General features: G+C 33.5%; 1 protein-coding gene across 1 annotated transcript; it reads right to left on the reverse strand.

The window, feature by feature from the left end:
- Positions 1–232: 232 nt before the first annotated feature.
- Positions 233–18558, reverse strand: LOC143566977 (lupeol synthase-like). Its single transcript, XM_077053515.1, has 19 exons — positions 18528–18558; positions 17990–18197; positions 12438–12623; positions 12241–12330; positions 11950–12150; positions 11739–11823; positions 10668–10834; positions 10392–10580; positions 10199–10312; positions 9999–10118; positions 9792–9914; positions 9607–9705; positions 9452–9508; positions 9296–9342; positions 9051–9194; positions 8158–8335; positions 7992–8072; positions 571–654; positions 233–459 (listed from the first exon to the last, which is right to left on the reverse strand). The coding sequence occupies exons 2-19, from the start codon at positions 18188–18190 to the stop codon at positions 349–351; spliced, it is 2277 nt and encodes a 758-aa protein (XP_076909630.1). The 5' UTR covers positions 18191–18197; positions 18528–18558; the 3' UTR covers positions 233–348.
- Positions 18559–20786: the final 2228 nt, after the last annotated feature.

The raw sequence follows: 20786 nt of genomic DNA on the forward strand, positions 1-20786 counted from the left end.
TTTAAAGACAATATTTTATGATTAAATGTTTTGAATGCCCGTTAAGACAAGAATGGATGGGTATGTAATATAATGGTTTGAATGTTTTAATATTCCGCGAATGTTTTTATTAACTCTGATATTGTGAACTGTGTTTATGAGTAAATCCAACGTTAAAGTAAGGCACCGGTAACGGAGCCCTACAGTTTTTTTTGGGTTAATGATATTATTCAAAAATTCAAACCATAATACTTTTAAAGTGTTGCTCTTAATCTCATTATTTTACATGTATGCTAGTGCTATTCATAAAGTCCCGTCAAATACAAGATCAATGTCCATAAAAAGAGAACATAAGTAATATAAAGAGTTTCATGCATAGTTGACGATGCGGCAGTATTCCCCAAGAGCCCATATTGGGAATATGTTTCGATATGATGAGTAATTGAGGGTGCAATTCTTCATAAAAACTCCTGTGATTTCCTGTAATTCAAAGATAAGATGTTTTCGGATCATAAAATGATATTTAGGCATATGATCAATTGCAAAATGTTTACAAAATTGAGGAATAACTAAAAAACATCATTGATAAACCTGCTGAGGGAAGTCCCCGTCTTCCATTTGTGAATTTATGAGGAGCCGGATTCCACGTTTTATAGGTGTATGATCAACTTTAGACTGGCCAAAATAAATAAAACTGATTGTATTTGGTTTCGACTATACACGAAAGAGAGAATAAAACAATAAACCCCAAAATTCAATTCTTATATATGAACTATATATCTCTTTAACATTCAGTTGTTATCAAGGTGCACAATAACCTTACAAATGAAAATCACAACATGATCGTACTAAATGTTACAATAACTGAAGGGATCTAGCCTAATGATACAAGTACCCCCTTTGTATTTAGGTATGAGGATTCTATTAATATAATAGGGGTTTTCAGTATATTTAACAGGTGTAGTTTAGGAACTGTTCAAAAGTAAATAAAAAAATAACAACCTTGTCTCCTGCTACACGTCTATGCCACTCCACCAAGTATCAACGTCACTTCTTCAGCCAAGTGATCTTTTCCAACATATTTTTGACGGAAAGAAATTTATTAACCAAATTTTAGAAAAGATATCGCTATGACTTATGAGTCTAATGACATGGTTAGGTAGTAACAGACAAGTAATTGATTAAAAATTGTTAATGTATATTAATTGTATTAAAACTTATATGTCACTATGTGGTTAAAGTATTCTTTCAACATTATTAAAGGGTCTTCAGGCGGGTAATATGGCATGGAAAAGTCCTCGTAAGATAGAAAGGCCTTCACGCAGCGGCGTAACTTTAAAGAAGGGTAGGGTGTTCCCGGTTACGGTCGTTTTTTCGCTTCGTCGGGCAAATTTTTGGTATTTTGTCCGAAACCTTTTTTAGATATTGAGCCCGGTCACCTCTCAATAACTTCAGTAACTGATAGGAATTGATATGGCTTGATTGTGATAGAATGGATTTAGGGAAGATAATAGGAACAAAATATACATAACGATTGTAATACTGAAATGTAAAAGGAAAGTTACAAGATAATCTTTGGCTATGCCCTTTCTCCATGCGTCACACATGAGCCTTAAAGATATACACAAACTCAATCCTAACCTCACAATCCTTACCATCCATATAATACTTATACTACCCCGTATTACACTTTAGCCACTTGTATTATTTTTCCTTTGCCTCCTTGAGAATACGTATACGTTAGTTTTCCGTCATAGCTCATTCCCATCACTACTCCTCCATTCAAAACAGTCTTATCCTCAAGACTCGGATATCTTAACTAACTCCAAATCCAATTCAAAACAGTCTTATCCTCAAGACTCGGATTAGTTAACTAACTCCAAATCCAAGTGGAGGTCCACGTTGTTCTCAAGGTAACTTCAAGAAAGGAAACTAGCCGAAGAGTTTGGACAAGATATGAAGTTTGAGGGATATAAGGATCTGATGGTTTTGGCTAACAATGCAAAACTTAAACTTAGGAGGGAAGTGACCATGATGTTGAGTGACAAGGGATGTGGTGTACAAGAACATGCAATTGAACCATGGGAAAAAGAAGAAATTCATATAATCGGGGCCGTAATAACACGGTAATTGACCAAAATCAAGGTATAACAGTGAAGGTTGGCGATGAGGATTGAAATAACAACCAAACAGTGTGCTATTCCCTTAAAACCTACTCTAAAAGGTGGAATGTAACCGACCATAATCTTTGGGGGTCTAGAATATTTCATGATGGGGACTGTAATAGTTAGATGTAGACCCAAAATCAAATTACAGAGTGCCATGATTGCAACAGAACCCTGGGTTATTAGTTGGGACACAATCACAAAGGGAATGGAGGGTATAGGAGGTGATACCTAAACTACAAGAAAAAGTCCAACATATGTTTATAGGAGGTTTGTGATATGTGGCATCCAGATTCAAGATGTAGGGTGCAATCCCTCCTTTGGGACACAGACGTCGTTGATTTTGAACATCGAACACCACTGTTTCCATCAGAAGTTATTTTGTCAGCGATGGAGGTTACTAAAACAAAATTACAGTGATTAAGAAGTTCTTGGAACCTAGGGATGGCAATGGGTCGGGTTTGGGCCGGGTATTGGTAATCCCATGCCCATACCCGATTGTAAAATCGTGTCCCATAACCGGCTCATTACCCGTCGGGTATTTGTTGGGTAATTACCCGTCGGGTATCGGGCATACCCGTTGGGAATTTCAAGTACATTGTTTTTAGTATTAAAATTAATTTATACCTTTTATTCATACAACAATTATTACAACTTTAAATATAATACACTGCATATATATAAGTGTGACAATAAATATATAATATCATTATACTGTTTATATGTATTTTTATATATATGCTTCACAACCTATGAAATACGAAGAATTTTTCGGGTATATAGTTCGGGTAAACGGGTATGTGTTTTCGGGTAATCGGGCCAGGTATCATCTAATCTCATACCCGGCCCGTACCCACGAAAATTTTTAAATCCTAATCTCCTACCCGGCCTATACCCATCGGGTTTCGGGTATACTTGTCCCATTTGTTTCGGGTTTCGGCTAAACCCGTCGAGCTCGGGCTTTTTTGCCATCCCTATTGGAACCCCGAATCGACCAGCAAATTGTAGGGGTGTTCACGGTTCTGTTCGAAATCGTAAAACCACCCAAACCGGTCACCAGTTTGGTTTCACGGTTGGTTTTTTTATAGCTATTGGTCGGTCGGTTTTTAAATTTTCAAACCGTAACGAACAGTTTTGTTTACGCTTAAACCAAAAACCAACCGCATAAAACTGTATCGGGCCGTGTGATTTAGTTATTTAAATTTTTTAAAATTCAAATTATATATTTATATATGTATGTATTCAAATATATTACTACACATATTTATATTAAAATTTTTAAATGTATATTAGATATATTACTAAATACTTAACACTAACAGTTAAGTAAAAGATGAGTGAATCCCAAATGTATACAAATAATTTACTGGACACCTTGTGGGCATGTTGCTAGATTTGTGTTTTTCTTATATATGGACAACTTATGTTTAAACGTGTTAAATTCTTCGAAATTTTGACAACTCTACCGGAGATATATCATATGTTGATTTGGGTTTCTTGTATATAAACCCAACTCTAAACCGTGAAACCAAACCGTTACTAACGGTTTAGTTCGGTTTGGTTTAAGAGTGCTATGGTTTGGTTTTGGTTTACAAAAATAAAATCCGTTAGAAACAGTTTGGTTCACGGTTTGACCTAAAAACCAAGAAAACCAGACCATGAACACCCCTAACAAATTGGGTGGGCATGCCCTTAAATAAAATTGACTTCGATAGCAACCCTAAATCAACAGATGGAAATACAGTTAGAAGCACTAGGATCAGAATGGAATGTCCTCCACCCTTGCGTAATGATTTAATAGTCATACCGGAGCTAGATCATGAGATTATAGCCATAGTCTTCAATTGGTTTAACGGATATTTGACAAAAGAAACTAGAGTACATGGATTCAGCAGTTTAGAATCATAACCTAAAGAACGTGAATCTGTATGATTAGTCGACATCAAATGTCCATAGCTATGCAAGCGCTCTTTAGACCTGGAAGCGTGCGCCTCCAGTTGAGCTACTAGAGACGGAAGAGCACCAACCAAATCCCCGTCAAAAGCATATATTGGATCATATCCTTATTGGAAACATATTTGGGATGAGAATAGGGAAGTACCTCACTGAAATTACCTCCCAAAACCAGTCTTTTTCTCTTGTTGTATCATCCAATTCATCACCACGTTTCGAAATTCGCTAGATTCACCACGATCAACCTCCAATGCTTTTAGTGTAGCTTTTAGTCTCATAAACATGAGATTGTAATTGTTGAATATATTGTTCATGAGCATCCAATCGAGAATTCTGATTCACCATGATCTCGGCAGATCAAGAGCAGGTCGGACCAATGATAGGAATTGATATGTATTGATTGTGATAGATTGGATTTAGGGAAGATAATAAGAACAAAATAGACCGAATGATTGTATTAATGACATGTAAAGGGAAAGTTACAAGATATTCCAGGGCTATGCCGTCTCTACATGCATCACACGGGAGCCTTAATGATATAAACAAACCCAATCCTAATCCCCACAAGCCATTCATCATACTACCCCTTCTCCGTATTACACTTCAGTCACTTGTAATATTTTCCCTTTGCCCCCTTAAGAATGCGTATATATTAATTACTTTTCTATCATAGCTCATTCCCATCAGTCACCCCTATGATTTAGTCTAAGCTTCGTCACTGCCTCCATGCATAATAGTATGGACTTCTCATAAGTCATAAGTTAGGCAAGCATTTTGGTTAATAGTATATATGTGTAGGACAAACTTGAGTAACCTAAATGATAGAAATTTAAACTAACTTTTTTTTGGCATGTATAATTCGAGCTGAAAAGAGCTTTGTAAAATGAAAGAAGTTTTATGAATGATATAGGTTCACAATTCTTTAAAGGCAAACTGGATTATAATCCTAACTTAATGAAGTTGGTCGATAATAATCCCAACTTTGAAAATAGTTGTTACTGGTCCCAACTTTCACACTATTTGTTTTCATTGAACATCCGGTAAAAAAAACTTAACGACGCTAAGTTTTTTCCAAATTTCAAACTGATATTTTAGGGTTTTTGATCAGAATGAGGATACGAGTCGATTATTGTAAAAGTTACCTCCAAGCAGTGGTCCAAATGACTATAGGATGGTTAAATTCTGGTGTTTAAACTTTTAAAATTAACAAAAATCAAGTTGTTTGAAGCATCGTTTCAAGTTAAGATTTGCAACAATCAATTCGTATTCTCATTTCGATCAAAAGCCCTAAAACATCAATTTGAAATTTGAGAAAAGCTTAACGTCGTTAATTTTTTTAACAGGGGTCCAATGAAAACGAACGGTGTGAAAGTTGGGACCAGTGACAGTTCTTTTCAAAGTTGGGATTATTATCGGCCAACTGCTTTAAGTTGAGATTATTAAAATCCAAATTTCCTTCTTTAAATGGATTCGTTTTGATAAGAGGATAGGAAAAGGTATGTAATAGGATTACTGGCAATAACTTGGGTGGTTTTTATCTCGTGTTGATCAAAAATGCCAGGTGTATAGTTTGATGTAGACCTATAATTGAACCGAGCGTTTAGTGAACTGTTCAGAAGAGATTTCGTTTATATAATAAACGAACCAATATGAACAAAGGTTCCGTTTGTTCATTTATATTCGTGAACGTTCGTATATGTTTGTTCATTCATGTTTCGCTTGTGTTTGTTCACATATGTTCATTTATGTTCTTATATGATTGTTTGTGTTCATTTATGTTTGTATGTGTTCATTTAAGCATGTTCATATATGTTCAATTATGCTAATTTATGTTCGTGAACTATTGGTTTGATTTTAAAGGGGTATTGGTTTTTAATACTTCAGACTTTCATCCGTTGGTTAATACCACTCCCAACTTTTAATTTGTTACTCGTCACTCCCAACTTTCACTCTATTTGTTTCTGACACTCCCAAACTTAATGGACCCTAACTCCGTTAGTTTTCTTGCTGACGTGGCTTTGTTCTTGCTGACATTGCATTGATCTTGGTGACGTGGATTTGTCTTTGCCAAAGGTGTTTTGTTGCACCACCACAACCCACCATTACTACCCACCACTACCCATCTTACTTCTCCATTCCATAGGTTCAAACAAACATCCCATTCTCTATATAAACCAAGAACACACCTCTATCATCATTATTGCTCTTCAGAGAACACACTACTTAGCTGCGATCATAATCAACTAGCTAATAGCCAGAACCACTGTCGTCAACAACTCAACACCGGAGTACCACCATCAAAACCAAATACACCCGAATTCATTACAATCCCTACCATAACCCTGAAGAATCCGACAATTCCTCTTGTTTTCAAATCAACCTTCATCGCTGTCCTTTTCCCTTACTCAAAATCGGTCACCTATGCTATCATTTTGCCATCGCTGCCGTCGATTCTTCCGGCCAAGCTCCATTATCATCGATTCGTAACCAAGTCGAGGTAATAATACCATCACTCTAGTCGTTTTCATTTACCGAATAAAAGCCCTAAAGTCCTGACTGTTAATTTGAATATCTGAAATTAATTTAAAGGACAATGGGATGGTTCCTAGGGTTAATACATGAAGAAGATGAAGTTTTGTTTTAATTTGTTTTCAGTTTGTGACCAACAAAAATGGGAAAGAAAGGGAGACAGTGGTGGAGGGTGGTGATTATGGTGGGATGTGATGTTAGATGATGATGATGATGGTAAGATTATTGTAAGTTCTTTATTAAAAAAAGGTTCGGTGGAGGTTATAAGGGCCAGTGGGGTTGGGTAGTGGTGTGGGTCCCGCTTTTTTATTATAATTTCATTAGAAAATGCCACGTCATCAGCTGAAACAATGCCACATCAGCAAGAAAACAAACGGAGTTAGAGTTCGTTAAGTTCGAGAGTGATAGAAACAAACAGGGTAAAAGTTGGGAGTGTTGGATAACAAATCGAAAGTTGGGAGTGATATCTACCAACAAGTTAAAGTTGGGAGTATTAAAAACCAATACTCCATTTTAAATAAACAGGCATAAACGAACACGGGCATGTTCATTTTCAAAACAAATGAGCATGAACACCAAATATTTGTTTGATTAAGTGTTTGTGTTTGTGTGTGTGTCCATGTTCATTTGAAGTTAGATGAACAAACATGTAAAAACTCTTGTTTGTGTTCGTTCGGTTCATTTACAAACTTAGTTTGGTGATGCAAAAGTGCGATATTTATAATGAAGCGTTTTGAAGAATTACAAATATTGAAATTTAAAGCTTTTATATTTTATATTAAACTTATCCGTAAGCTAGTCCGTGTGGATACATCTCTGGCTATTTGACAAGACCAGAGAGGACATTGTCGAATAGTGAATTGCTTTAAATGTATTTTTATTAAATTCACAGTTTTTTTCTTTTGTAAAGTTTTGAATTTGTAATGGTCACGAATTATGAGATGGTATTAAACGCCTTCCGTAATGTTTGTTGTGTGTAAACCAGTTTATAACATGTCCAGGTTTCGAGGTGTTAAACGGCTTGTGCTGACTTGCACCCATTTTGATAGAAAACCCAAGTTAATACATTACTCAATTAACAATAAAATTTCATTAAAGTCCGTCATTATATATGTTGTGGTTTTGGTTGTTTTAACTGATTTTCCCAATATTCTAATTTTAAGTTTATAAGGGATTTTTAATGTACAATAACGATTTTCCAATAATTTTTCTTCCATTTAAGGTTTCTGGTAGGCAAGTTAACCACTTGAAAATGTCTAGAATATTGTAAATTAAATAGAGTTTCTACACATTCCCTCCAAAAAAATCTAGATTTGTAGCCAAGTTGTGATGAGTTGACCTTATAATTAAACAAGCATAACGAACCTGTCCGGCTTTTATAAGTGATATTAAAGCCCATGATGTCTGAACTAAATTCGATCGATTTCCATCCAAATTTGTATATTCCTATATCAAACAAGAGATACAAGACATTAGACCAACTATTTGTTAAATAAACCCGGCCTACAAGTTTCTATCATCCCATTCTTACCTTATTTGCACTCGAAAGATAACTCTCTCCCCATCCACCATCAGGAAGTTGTTTGGATAGCAGAAATTCACACGCTTTTCGAAGGGTGAGACTGTTATTAAGGGTCTCACCGCAAGCTACTAGTGCATCGACAGCGAACCATGTACCATAGGTGTAACATATTCCCCAGCAACCATACCTACACAGATTTCAAGCTTACATGTCAATATTTTAAACTTCATGTGCAAAATTAGCTAGTTTCCAATCTTAACTGAGCTAAAAATTAAGGGTTGATAAACTAATATAACAATAAGAACGACCTCACCATGCATACGCAATATATATTACGAGTATACGGCTATATGGCCTAATTACTTCTTGTACTTCCAATGAGTGAGGGATAGTCAAATAATTTGATACGGAGTTGAACAAAGGGTTAGACGACCCCTACTTGGACAATCTAGACAATGATAAACTAGACAGAAAGCGCACCAACATATAGAAAAACATAACTTGGGCTACCAGTGGGCAGTGGAGTTACAAATCAATCATTAAGTAGTGGACGGAAAGGTCTTGTGGAGCCGGATAACAAATGACAATAGGCAGATCGGCAACAATCAGACTTAAATTCCATCATCTACAGCTCCGATTGTCATTAAAGATTTGCCTCCGGTTTTAAGTCATGTCTAATTTTATCCTTATTTAATTTGAGACATGAATATCACTAATTGAGTTAACTTACATGGTTATTTATGTATTTAATCTCATAAATTAAGTATGTTTTCAATTTCGATGATTTAGCATTATTTGTCAAATTTAAAAGATAAAGTACGTTTTTTCCTTGGAATTTGTTTTTGTTTATCTTCTGTGCTTCCACTCTGCATCATACTCGAATTGAAAGAAGACACGCTTACCATGAACCATCAGGGTTTCGTGTGTCATGAATGTACTTCAGAGCCCTTGAAATGCAATTTTCGATCTCCTCCGTTCTATGCCCGGGGTGCAACTTCTTGAAGAGTGCCAAACCTTGGATGGCAGATGATGTGCATTCCACATACCTGCAACAACAATAGATTTAGTAAATTCTTTATTTTAGAGAAACAAAAACCATTTAAACATGATGAGCATTAACACAAAATAATTTAGGTGCGAATCATACTCTCTTTCTATCAACACGTCTTCAAAAAACTCTGTTGGATTGAACTTCTGTAATTCATAATGAACATACAATGTAGTTACGATTTATTTTTGGCATGCTAGTTTTGTTTTGTGTTTTCACTAAATATAGAGTTTCAAATAAGAAAAAATTAAGTACCTCCAGCCAAGAATATGCTCTCTGTGGTTCCCAAGCTGGAAATCCACCATTTTCACTCTACATTTAATTTACAGAACATTACATCAGAGTAATATCCCAAACGTTGAATTAATATTGAACAATGCCAATATAACAGAACAATGTTGATGACATACCTGCAATGAAAGAATAACATTGACAGCATCGTAGAGACACTCAGTTTCAAGTTTCTCACCAACAAGTTCTTGGCTCATTTCTGAATATAAAAGTGCAACCTATAAAACAAACATCAATTTTAAAGAAGATAGATTATGGTATCATTATCAAAAAGCATTAGTACTTATTACAACTAAACAAGAACCTTCAAGCCTTCCGCTGTACAATCTGAAACTTGCCAACCGTGGTCTTGAATGGAAAAGGTCCAAGCACCTTTGGAAGTGTGTCTGTACATTTTACTGAAATCTCCAGGGGGGTTATCGCGAACCTGAAAAACATTTAATACGTATACACAGTTTAATTTGTATAACCCTTTATATTTTTTTAAGAAGCTTTATTCTTGTTGTCATACCTGTGAGGATTTCACAAAGTCATGTGCTTTTTTAAGAGTTGGTCCGTATTCTTCTGTTAGATTACTTGACATAATCGCCTGAATAGCAAAGGCTGCATCCCACATTTGACAGCCAAAACTCTGAAAAATCAACTGCTTAACAAAAAATTTAAAAATAACACATGAATGAATGACCAAATTTGGTAATAAGTGACTAAAACCTGCATTTTCATTCCATCTTCGGCAACCCAAAAATAGTCTGGTATTCTTGCAAGATGATGCTTATATGCATCCCCATTCGGATCTTCCACCCAAGTCGCAATCAAGCATACAACCTAGTAAAATTAATTTTTGCTTGTTAAAGTTGTGACAACTGAAATAGGTTATGGTTTTCTCATGGAAACAAATTAAAACCTTTTCCACACATCCAATGCAAAGATATCTACTACTCTGATCTTCATAGTGAACATGCTCCATTGCGACTTTTAAGGCCTTTTCTCGTAATTTCGAAAAGGGCCAACGTGCTAAGATCGGTTCAGCAACATTATGAAGAACGCCCCATACCATATCCTGAACAAGAGGATGCGGATAGTAGAGATCTTCCTGAAATACATCATCCACATGATATATATTTGGCATATTTTGTTAGATTGAAATGAGAAATCTGAGCCTTTTCAGGATAAATTAAACCTTCGCACAACTATTTCGTGCTTTATTCCAAATAATGTCTTCATACGGCTCTCTATAAATCTCTTGCCTTAGGGCTTTAACCAAACTAGTTATTCTTCCCACAAATCTTTTGCCATATAAGTATGACATTGGCATGTAAACCAAGCGACAATAACATAACATTTTGCCTGTGTGTTTTACATCAATGACATTATTAGTTGAATTTTATTGAGATTAAATATAGTACAAAGAGAAATATTAAAACTTAGCCTGGACTAATATAGGACAGGGAGAAGATATTGACATAGTATGACATTGATGTTTCTTTTCTCACTCAAAGCATAACAAGACAATGCATATACATGGTAATTAACCACATGCACTTTGGCAATACCCATTACTTAACAATTAACAATCACCACATGATAATAATAAACTACAGAAATACTAATTATTAATTAATATTATGATAAACTACATAAATACTAATTATTATTTAATATTATGACGCTTAATATTCTAACATGCCGTCTAGCTAAACGTGATTTAGATTCGATGTTTAGCTTGAAAAAAAAAAGAGTGCAACAAAAAACAACCATGATAAGTTGACTCTCAAAGTTGGGAATAAAATGTGAATGATCTTGTCATTGAGCTTTCTCCTTTTTTCCTGTCCATTATTCTTCATACGTCTTCTTTTACATTGCAGACTAGTGTTGTATTTTATGGTTCCGGTCATTAAAGTTTCGGGTCAGTACTTATTCAAACAAACTGAAATCATTCAGTCACCTTTAGCGTTTGAATCCATATGTCCCCATATTGATATTAAAATTTACAGAAATTAGAAACTAGCTTACAATAATCTAGGCTCCGGAGGTCTTGTGACATAATATGTAATTAATGTTAATGTATGATAGCAATATGTCAATATTCAATTACCCATTACATTAAAATTAGCTATCAATATATGGTAATAATAAACCACAGAAATGCTACTTTAACTAATGTTATGATGCTTAATATTCTTAACAATTAAGTAATACCAACGAGAAAAATTATCCAAGAAAGAGGTCGCGAGATATAAAAGAAACTAACCTGGATGAATCGGGAAAAATTTAGGGAGGAGCCAAAATTCAGGTGGCATAGGGTTACAACCTGACCACTCGTATACTCCAAGTACCTACAAAGGCACAAATGATATTGGATATATATCTTCTAAAACGTTGCAGTGACATACATATATAAACTATGTTAATGTAACAAAAGCGAAAACAATGTGCAATCATCATAAGCCAAAGAAACGGACAGTAAGCCAAAACTTCCCCCACGAAGGAGTCCCAATTGCACCACCATGGTCAAGGATCCATTTACGACCTTTAACCACCGCCATGTTCTCTGCACTACTATCGGCTTCTTCTCCAAGCAATCTCAAGGTGATGTAACTAAGTACGGATCCAAACATTGTGCTGTGACCCTCAATATGTAATCCCCAACCTCCATCTTCATTCTGTTACAAAAAGTCGAAATCAAAACAAAACCGAATGGAATATAAAATCATAACATATACTTCAAAAGTATACAAAAATCTTTATAGTACCTGATGGTTATATATGTAGCGTTTAATTTCCAGTTGATGTGCAGGTGTTAGAATTGCAGTCATGTCTCCTGTCACATATAGTGCTATCACCTGTGTATATATACACATATTACTAAATCAGGCAAATATTATATACTTGGGTAACATAGATGCATATTATTATTAGCGTGTACGATTAATGATCCTAACGTTGTTACCAGTGGAGGAAGGAAGAACAAAGGGCCAGCAGATTCAGCAGGCCAATGGCCATCATGGGCCTGGATAGTGGAGTAGAAGCTAATGGCTCTTCTGAGTGTAATTGTGACTGCTTCATTTGTTACCTCGTCTGTTTCTTCCAATTTTATTGCTTCTGGTATTTCTTTAACTGGATTCTCCTTTTTTAACTGAGTTCACAAACAGATAGAAAGTATTGAAATAAGATAAAAAAAATGACATTTTTTTTGGAGGAAAGTATAGTGGGCGAAATAATAGCCAATGTTTGGAAATTCGGACTGGACTAGCTGGTAAATGCAGTTGAACCGGGATCGGTGTCATCAGCAATGTGAGTTTAATTTGATAACCAAACCATGCATGAAGACTAGTAATAAACCATGCAACAACTTTTGTGGTGACTTGTATGGATTTAACTTTACCAGCTTTGAGTTACAATTTGTAACAATTCAATTATTAAAGGTAAATTGGTTTTAAATAATCTTAACTATATCTTATTAGAAAGACTTTCTCCTGTAATGAATAGAATAGGCCCGAGAGCTATGAAAACAAATAACAATCTTAGTTTAACACTTTGCAAGTGAGAGTTCTAACTAAAGGTTTATTTGTTTCCCACAATCCATGACTAACGGATGGTTAACTCCGTCAGTCCGATGGGCACGCTTTGTTGTCAAAAATTTGATCATGTGACAGCTTACTAGAAACCAGCACCACCCATCCAACTTTTTTTCCAGCCGCACCACGCCGGAAACCTGCAACTCATACAATCTATTGCGGAGACAAATTCAGCTGTGTTTTGTTTAGTTTTGACCTAATAATCAACACACTCATTTTTTCAGTAGTGTTTTGTTTATATTCAAAGAGTTAGATGAATAATTCTTCTTTCAATTTTGATTTCAATGAATTTGTGAATTGGTAGAACATAGGGTTGTTGATATTAGGTTATGGGATTTGATTTGTTAATTGAGGCCAACCTGTTTATTGATCTTGATTTTATCAATTTTATCGATCTGGATTTCAACGATTCTTAGCAGATTTTCCGATTGAATTCACAAATCGATGGATTATACTATTCTTGAAATTAGGCTTAGGGTTTGATTTGTAAATTTAGGTGTTTTTGTTTATTGATCTTAATTTCATGATTAATGTGTAGTTCAGTAGTTGTCTAATTTTGTGGTCAAATACTTTCAATTTGTTCTTAACAACAGTATTGATTTGAAATTGAACATACACAAATCTGTAAAGGCCTAACTGGCAAGACCATAAATCTTACGTTCTGTTCTTGAGTTTTTTTAAAAGAGGGAAAAGAAAGAAAAAACTAACTATAGTTAAAAAATGGGTGTTCTTGAGTTTTTTTAGGATGGAAAGGAAAGGAGTAGGAGTTGGGAGGGATTAAATTAATGTATTTTCTCAATAAGTTATCCTCTAAAAAATGGGATGATTACTAATGATAACTACTTTTTAACATAGTTATCCGTTCTTTCCTCTAATTTCCTTCCAACTCAATAACACACCTAATTAAAAAAAATTCCATTCCCTTCCCTTTCTTATCCTTCCATCTCATTTCATTTTCTTTCCTTAGTTAAAAAACTCAAGAACAAAGCGTTAAGGTCCAAAGCTCTGGCACTATCAATAATGTCAGAGCCAAGATCCAAGACAAGGAAGGAATTCCATCGGAATAGGGGAGGTTGATCTTTTCCAGTATAAACAACTTGAAGATGTCTAGACTTTGGCCGACTACAACATCTAATAAGAATCCACTCTTCACGTGGTCGTCCGTCTCCATAGTACTGGTATGCAGATTTTCCGACAAGGTGCGGCCTGAGAAGAATGTGGATGGGTGGTGGTGGTGGTGAGACAAATGCCATGTAATCAAGTTTTTTATAACAAAGTGTGTCACGTAAACATCAGAGACTAACGAAGCTAACCATATATTAGTAGAGGACCGTTGAAAACAAATACGTATTTAGTTTGGACCACCGCTAGCCAAATGTTAAATTGAAACTGTTATAATATGGCATAGTATGGATTATTTAAAACCAATTTACCATTATTATATATAAGGGTAAGGTTAAAATACAAACTAAAATAAAAATGTGAAGTTGAGAAGGAATCTAATCTATTGATCTTAAATTTGGATGATGTAGATTAATTTAAGAATAAAAATTTATGATAATGACATAAATGTAATAACCCAATTATGATGAGTTTTTCTCTCAATATGCAAGAAATATGTCAATTTCTCCATCATTTTAAAACGTCTATAATTTTTCATGCGACATTTTTTTAGAAACTTTTTTTTACCATAAAAACAAGTGTTTTTTTATCTTTGAATGATTATCATATTGTTATATAAAAATAAAAAAAGTTAGTATGTTTTTTTGTATTGTGTTATTTGGTTGTCCATTGTGTTTTTTAATTGCGTTTTTCTATGCATTTTGTTATAGATTTTGGTTATTGTGTTTTTCAATTGGTACTCATATTAAAGAAAAAAATTAAAACAAAGATTACGTCATTGTGTTTTTATGCTCAACATTTGTCTTTCTACTTATTATTGTGTTTTATTTATTGTGCTTAACATTCACTTAATTTGAGAAAATTAGTATTATGTTCATTGTGTATTACGTTCATGTCATTGTGTAATAGTAGATTCCATTGTGATTTACGTTTCAGGTCATTGTGTTATATGTATTCATTATTGTGTTTTACGTTTCAGTTTATTGTGTAATATGTATTCATCATTGTGTTTTATGTATTAGATAATTTGTTGGTATTTTTCATTATATTTACATATTATTACACAACAGTGTTATTAATATTTATTTAAAAAAACATAATGATCTACACAATGGCGAAAAAACACATTGAAAAACAGAAAGACACAATGGTAAGCAAAAATACACAACAACGTAATTTTTTTTATTTTTATATAACATAATCATACTCATATTAAAGATAAATAACGCTTGTTATTATTGTGAATTTTATTTTTGGTGACGCGGATAAATAAATTTTTAGACATCCGAAAGTGACTCATAAAAGTCTTCGGGTTCTTCTATCTCGGCGAGTCGTTGAAGTAATTCGCCATCAACTAGTCGTTGGCGAAAATACGGTATCGTTCAATATATGTTCTTTTTGAAAGGGGGGGGGGGGGGGAGAGCTAATAGAATTCATATAACTTTTCGCAAGCACAATCGCACTCGTAACCGCCTCTTTATCCGCGTGGTCTTCGGCTTGTCGGTCGGGCCGAAAAGTTGGTTATATATAAAAGTGGGAGAATCCATAGATTAGGTTTTATAGAGAATTTGGTGTGAGAAAATATAAAGTTTAATAAATAAAGGTTTATATATTTGGTGAGTTTTGATTGGGGATGAAGATGATTATATATAAAAAAACTGTTTTAAAACAAATGGTAATATGACCGTTTTTCAACGGTCAGTTGTTGAAAATGTTTAAAAGTTTTTGCAACGTAAGAGTTCTGTAAAAAACGCCAGTGACGGATCCAGAAAATATTTTCACAGGGGTCGAAACTATTCAAGTGTCTGATATGTATGCTAAATATTAAAATATTTTTGTCTCTATTTGGGTTGGTTCGGGTCAGGGTCGGGTCAGGTCACATAATAAATAGATAGGACCAAGTTAATTTCTATTACACAACACAAATACGTCAATTGTTTGAATTTAATAATAAAGATACAATATAGTTTTAGTTATCTATGAGTTTTGTTTTTTAACATGTCTACAAAAATGTGTGTGTATATATATATATAGAGGATTAATATAATTACAGAACTTTTAAATTATTTAAGAATTTGAAGAAACCCTTGAAAATTAATGTTTCTTACAAATTTTTTTGTATGTTGGTGTTATTGGAGTGTAGTTTTATCATTTTTTATATTTATAATTACGATTACAATTAAGAAAATTAGTTTTTACACATATCTAAACTTTTTTCTGCATATATGTAAATTTGTTATTACATAAATTTTACACATATATAAACTTGTGATTTATATATATAATAACAAATTTATATATAAAATATGGTAAAACTAGTTTTAAACAATGTTAATATATGAACAAAATTAAAAAAATATTTCTTTCTTATGAGTTCCTAGAAATTCTTAACTTTTTTGAAGTTCTCAAATGATACTAACCCTATATATATATATGATTGATTTTTTAGAACCACTTTAAGTTTTAAGAACTCGAAAGAACTCAACGTAACAAGTTTTTTTTTTAACTTTTTTTATAAATATGTAATACGTAAGTGTAAGTAACGTAAAAAAAATTATAATATTTTTTTACACACCGAATTAACTTATTACATATGTGTATTTAACATTTAAACTTGTGTAATTATCAAAAAATATTATTCTCTCTCATGATTAATTTTTTAATCAAATTTATTCTCAGCCACATATTCAATATTCATTTAATTGATTGTGTGATTCATATTAAGTTCTTGAAGTTCTTACAACTCATCAAGTTCTCAAAATTCTTCATATATATATATATAATATATATAATATGTAGCATTTATAGAGTAAATTAAAAATCTAATTAAGTCTAAATAAACAAAAAGCTTAATACTTTAAAAGCAATAAGTCCAATGGAAAATAAATTCAAGCTTGAGTCTTTGACAAGAGTTGCACATGTTAGTCATAATTATCGCTTTGAAACAAGATATTTTGGTTGGTGTGTTTTAAGTTACATATAAAACCCTACTAGTCTAAATGACTTTAACAAATTAAAAAAAAAATGCCATCTTCTTCTAAAAAGACCTGTAACCATCGGATAACTTCCCGGTGACCTCTTAAAAACACTTGCACTCTTTTTTTCTTAAGTCATCTTTTTCCTATTTTATTTCTTCAAATTTTACAGGGGTCGATGTCGAAATTTCATAAAGGTCGATCAAAAATTATCATTCCCTGCAGCTTGGCAGTTGATCCGCCACTGGAAAACGCCTATTCAGAAACAAGACAACCCCCTCCCCCCCCCCCCCCGCGGGTGCCCCCGACGTTTTCACCACACAACGGCACAACGTAGGCCATTACGGATGGTCTTATATATAATTCGTAGTTATATAAATTTGTATAATACACGAGTTCCAAATGGTTTGTATTAATTTATAAAGTACGGAGTAAAACACTTACATATTTGGTAACTGTTTCTTTAAGGACAAAAAGGAAACTTATATATTTGGTAAAACACTTATATATTTGGTAACTGTATATATTTGCTCATGCAATAAATATACGAATTAGATAAAGATCTATAAAACGGTTGCAACAGTACGTTTATTCATATCTTGAAGCACCATACTCGTACACCTAGTCACCGCACAATTAATAGACCGTCCATGGGTCTGTGAGGCAGATGCATCAGTAACATCATGTCAATTAATATCAATAAATTAATAGTATATACTGTTTTTCCCCCCTATGAACCGACTTTCTATTTACTCTACTTATGTTAACTTTCGTAATTCGTATCTACTGGCCGGATTTGCTTAAATGAATTACCATGATTAACTTACTTGCATCCGCATTAACAGATCGGCGCTTTGTTTGAACTCGAACCGATTAGTTTTGAAGTTATTACGAATCTTGTCGATCGTAGCTAGTTCCTCTTCAGTTCCTGCATCCTGGCCGAACTCCCAGTGTTGGCGGCCGACATGGTTGTTGGTGGTTGTTAGCCACTCTTCACCACCTCCTTCTGCTATCTTCAACTTCCACATGTTCCTGCTTCAAAATTCATCAGCAGTTTTGTTACCAATAGAAGAGAAACAACGATTTGTTTAACCTATTACACATATACTTTTTTTCTTTTGAATAGCTAGCGCGGACTCGGTAATTGCACTTCTAAATTTAGTCTCTTGTTCACCACTAGACTCAAACTTTCAATCACATAAGAAATAATTAATGACACATTTTTACACATCTTGATATCCATGGTCGACGTGCAGTTGATTGTTAACCTATTGCATGCACATACCCTAATAATACTTGCCCAACCATAAATACATACATAGAGGGAGAATAAGTGGTACTGGTAGGTATCTTTTGTGAAAATACCTTGTACTTAGTGGGCTCTGATATGGATGGTGGAGAGCAAGACACAATGCACCGTTTATATAGAAAGCACATATAAGCAATGGGCTATATAGGAAAGGATTATATCATTGAAGTTTTATCAATTTATATAGGGTTAACTTAAAATACAACGGCCAACAAAAATGAGAAGGGTGAGAAGGAATTTTGTTCATTGATCTTAGATTTGAATGGCTGAGATTAATTTAATAAATAAAAATTGATGGAAATGACATGAATGTAATAACACACCTTTGTTGACTTTTTCTCTCCACATGCAAGACACATGTTAATTCTCCCATCATTTTAAAATGTTCATAACTTTTTCATAAGACATTATTTTTTTTAAAAAAAATTCACCATAATAATAAGAGTTTTTTTATCTTTAATATGAGTATCATATTGTTACATAAAAATAAAAAAAATTAATGGGTTTTTTAATTGTGTTTTTTTATTGTTCATTGTGTCATTGTGTAATATGTTGTTTCCATTGTGTTTTACTTTTCAATTCATTATATTCACCATTGTGTCTTACATTTTAGGCCATTGTGTTAAACGTATTCACCATTGTGTCTTACGTTTCAGGTCATTGTGTTATACGTATTCATCATTGTTTTTTACGTTTTAGGTCATTGTGATATACGTATTCACCATTATGTTTTACGTTTCAAGTTAAAGACACAATGGTGTGCGAAAAGACACAATGACGAAAAAAGACATAATGATAAGCGAAAAGACACAATGGTGTGCGAAAAGACACAACGGTATGCGAAAAGACACAATAACGAAAAAAACACGATGATAAGCGAAAAGACACAATGGTGTGCGGAAAGACACAATGGTTTGCGAAAAGACACAATGGCGAAAAAAGACACAATGATAAGCGAAAAGACACAATGGTGTGTGAAAAGACACAATGACGAAATAAGACACAATGATAAGAGAAAAGACACAATGGTGTGCGAAAAAACACAATGACGAATAAAGACACAATGATAAGCGAAAAGACACAATGGTGTGCGAAAAGACACAATGACGTGATTTTTGTTTTAAATTTTATATAACAAAAATCATACTCATATTAAAGATAAAAAAAACGTTTGTTATTATGATGAACTTTTTAAAAAAAAAAAAAATATCATACGAAAAAGTTATAAACGTTCTAAAATGCTGGGGGTATTAACATGTGCCTTGCATGTGGAGAGAGAAAATGTGTACAATTACCTCTATACCCTTTTTCTTTTGATCCCCACTTGACACATGTCAATTATTTATGGCTTCTCACACTTCTTATTTTTGTTACCCTTTATAGAATAACTTGACTCATTTATATAAACGTTTAATTTTTGTTATTATAAATTCAAAAGGCGTACACGAGGACTTCGGCATTTAAAATACTGTTGGGATGATTATTGATTACTAACGTACAATCATTTACATGTGTTTTAAATACATATAAATCATTAGAGTGATCTGTCAAAATCTTTCATGAGGTTTAGTCAGTTTATTTATTATTTTTGGACCTTTAAGGTTTTCCAGTTGTTGTTGCCAATGTGGTTTCGACAGGGTTGCGAATCAATTTCAGTTTCCGATGGAGATCAATGGGATTACGAACACATAAGAGCATACATATGCCATCTCCTTCCCATCTCTGTATTTTGATTAAAACATGTCGGTTTTTTAATATATCTCTCGTTCTTTAAAAACATCTTAGAGCATCCACAATAAGCTCCATCTCCATTGGTCCGGATCTACGTGGCTGGCGGCAAACTTGAGAAAAGTCAAGTCCACCACTGTGGAGAGAGGTCTTTAAAAGAAAAGTTTGCTTTTGCAAACTTGAAACAATCTTTATGTGATTTTTGTTTTAAATTTTATATAACAAAAATCATACTCATATTAAAGATAAAAAAACGTTTGTTATTATGATGAACTTTTTTTTAAAAAAAAATATCATACGAAAAAGTTATAAACGTTCTAAAATGTTCAGGGTATTAACATATGCCTTGAATGTGGAGAGAGAAAATGTGTACAATTACCTCTATATCCTTTTTCTTTTGGTCCGCACTTGACACATGTCAATTATTTATGTTATCTCACACTTCTTATTTTTGTTACCTTTTGTAGAATAACTTGACTCATTTATATAAACGTTTAATTTTTGTTATTATAAATTCAAAAGGCTACACGAGGACTTCGGCATTTAAAATATGGTTGGGATGATTATTGATTACTAATGTACAATCA

Source organism: Bidens hawaiensis, unplaced genomic scaffold, assembly GCF_021521415.1.
Source record: "Bidens hawaiensis isolate Kalapana, Puna unplaced genomic scaffold, B.hawaiensis_p1.1 tig00023156_1, whole genome shotgun sequence".
Taxonomy (NCBI): domain Eukaryota; kingdom Viridiplantae; phylum Streptophyta; class Magnoliopsida; order Asterales; family Asteraceae; genus Bidens; species Bidens hawaiensis.

What these genes read in the sequence shown, in the direction of transcription:
- LOC143566977 (XM_077053515.1), bottom strand. Translation starts at nt 18,190, where the DNA reads ATGTGGAAGTTGAAGATAGCAGAAGGAGGTGGTGAAGAGTGGCTAACA. An exon ending in CACGAAATAGTTGTGCGAAG is followed by an intron (nt 10,581 to 10,667) that starts GTTTAATTTATC and finishes GATGTATTTCAG; the next exon opens with GAAGATCTCTACTATCCGCA. An exon ending in ATCTTTCGAGTGCAAATAAG is followed by an intron (nt 8,073 to 8,157) that starts GTAAGAATGGGA and finishes TGTTTGATATAG; the next exon opens with GAATATACAAATTTGGATGG.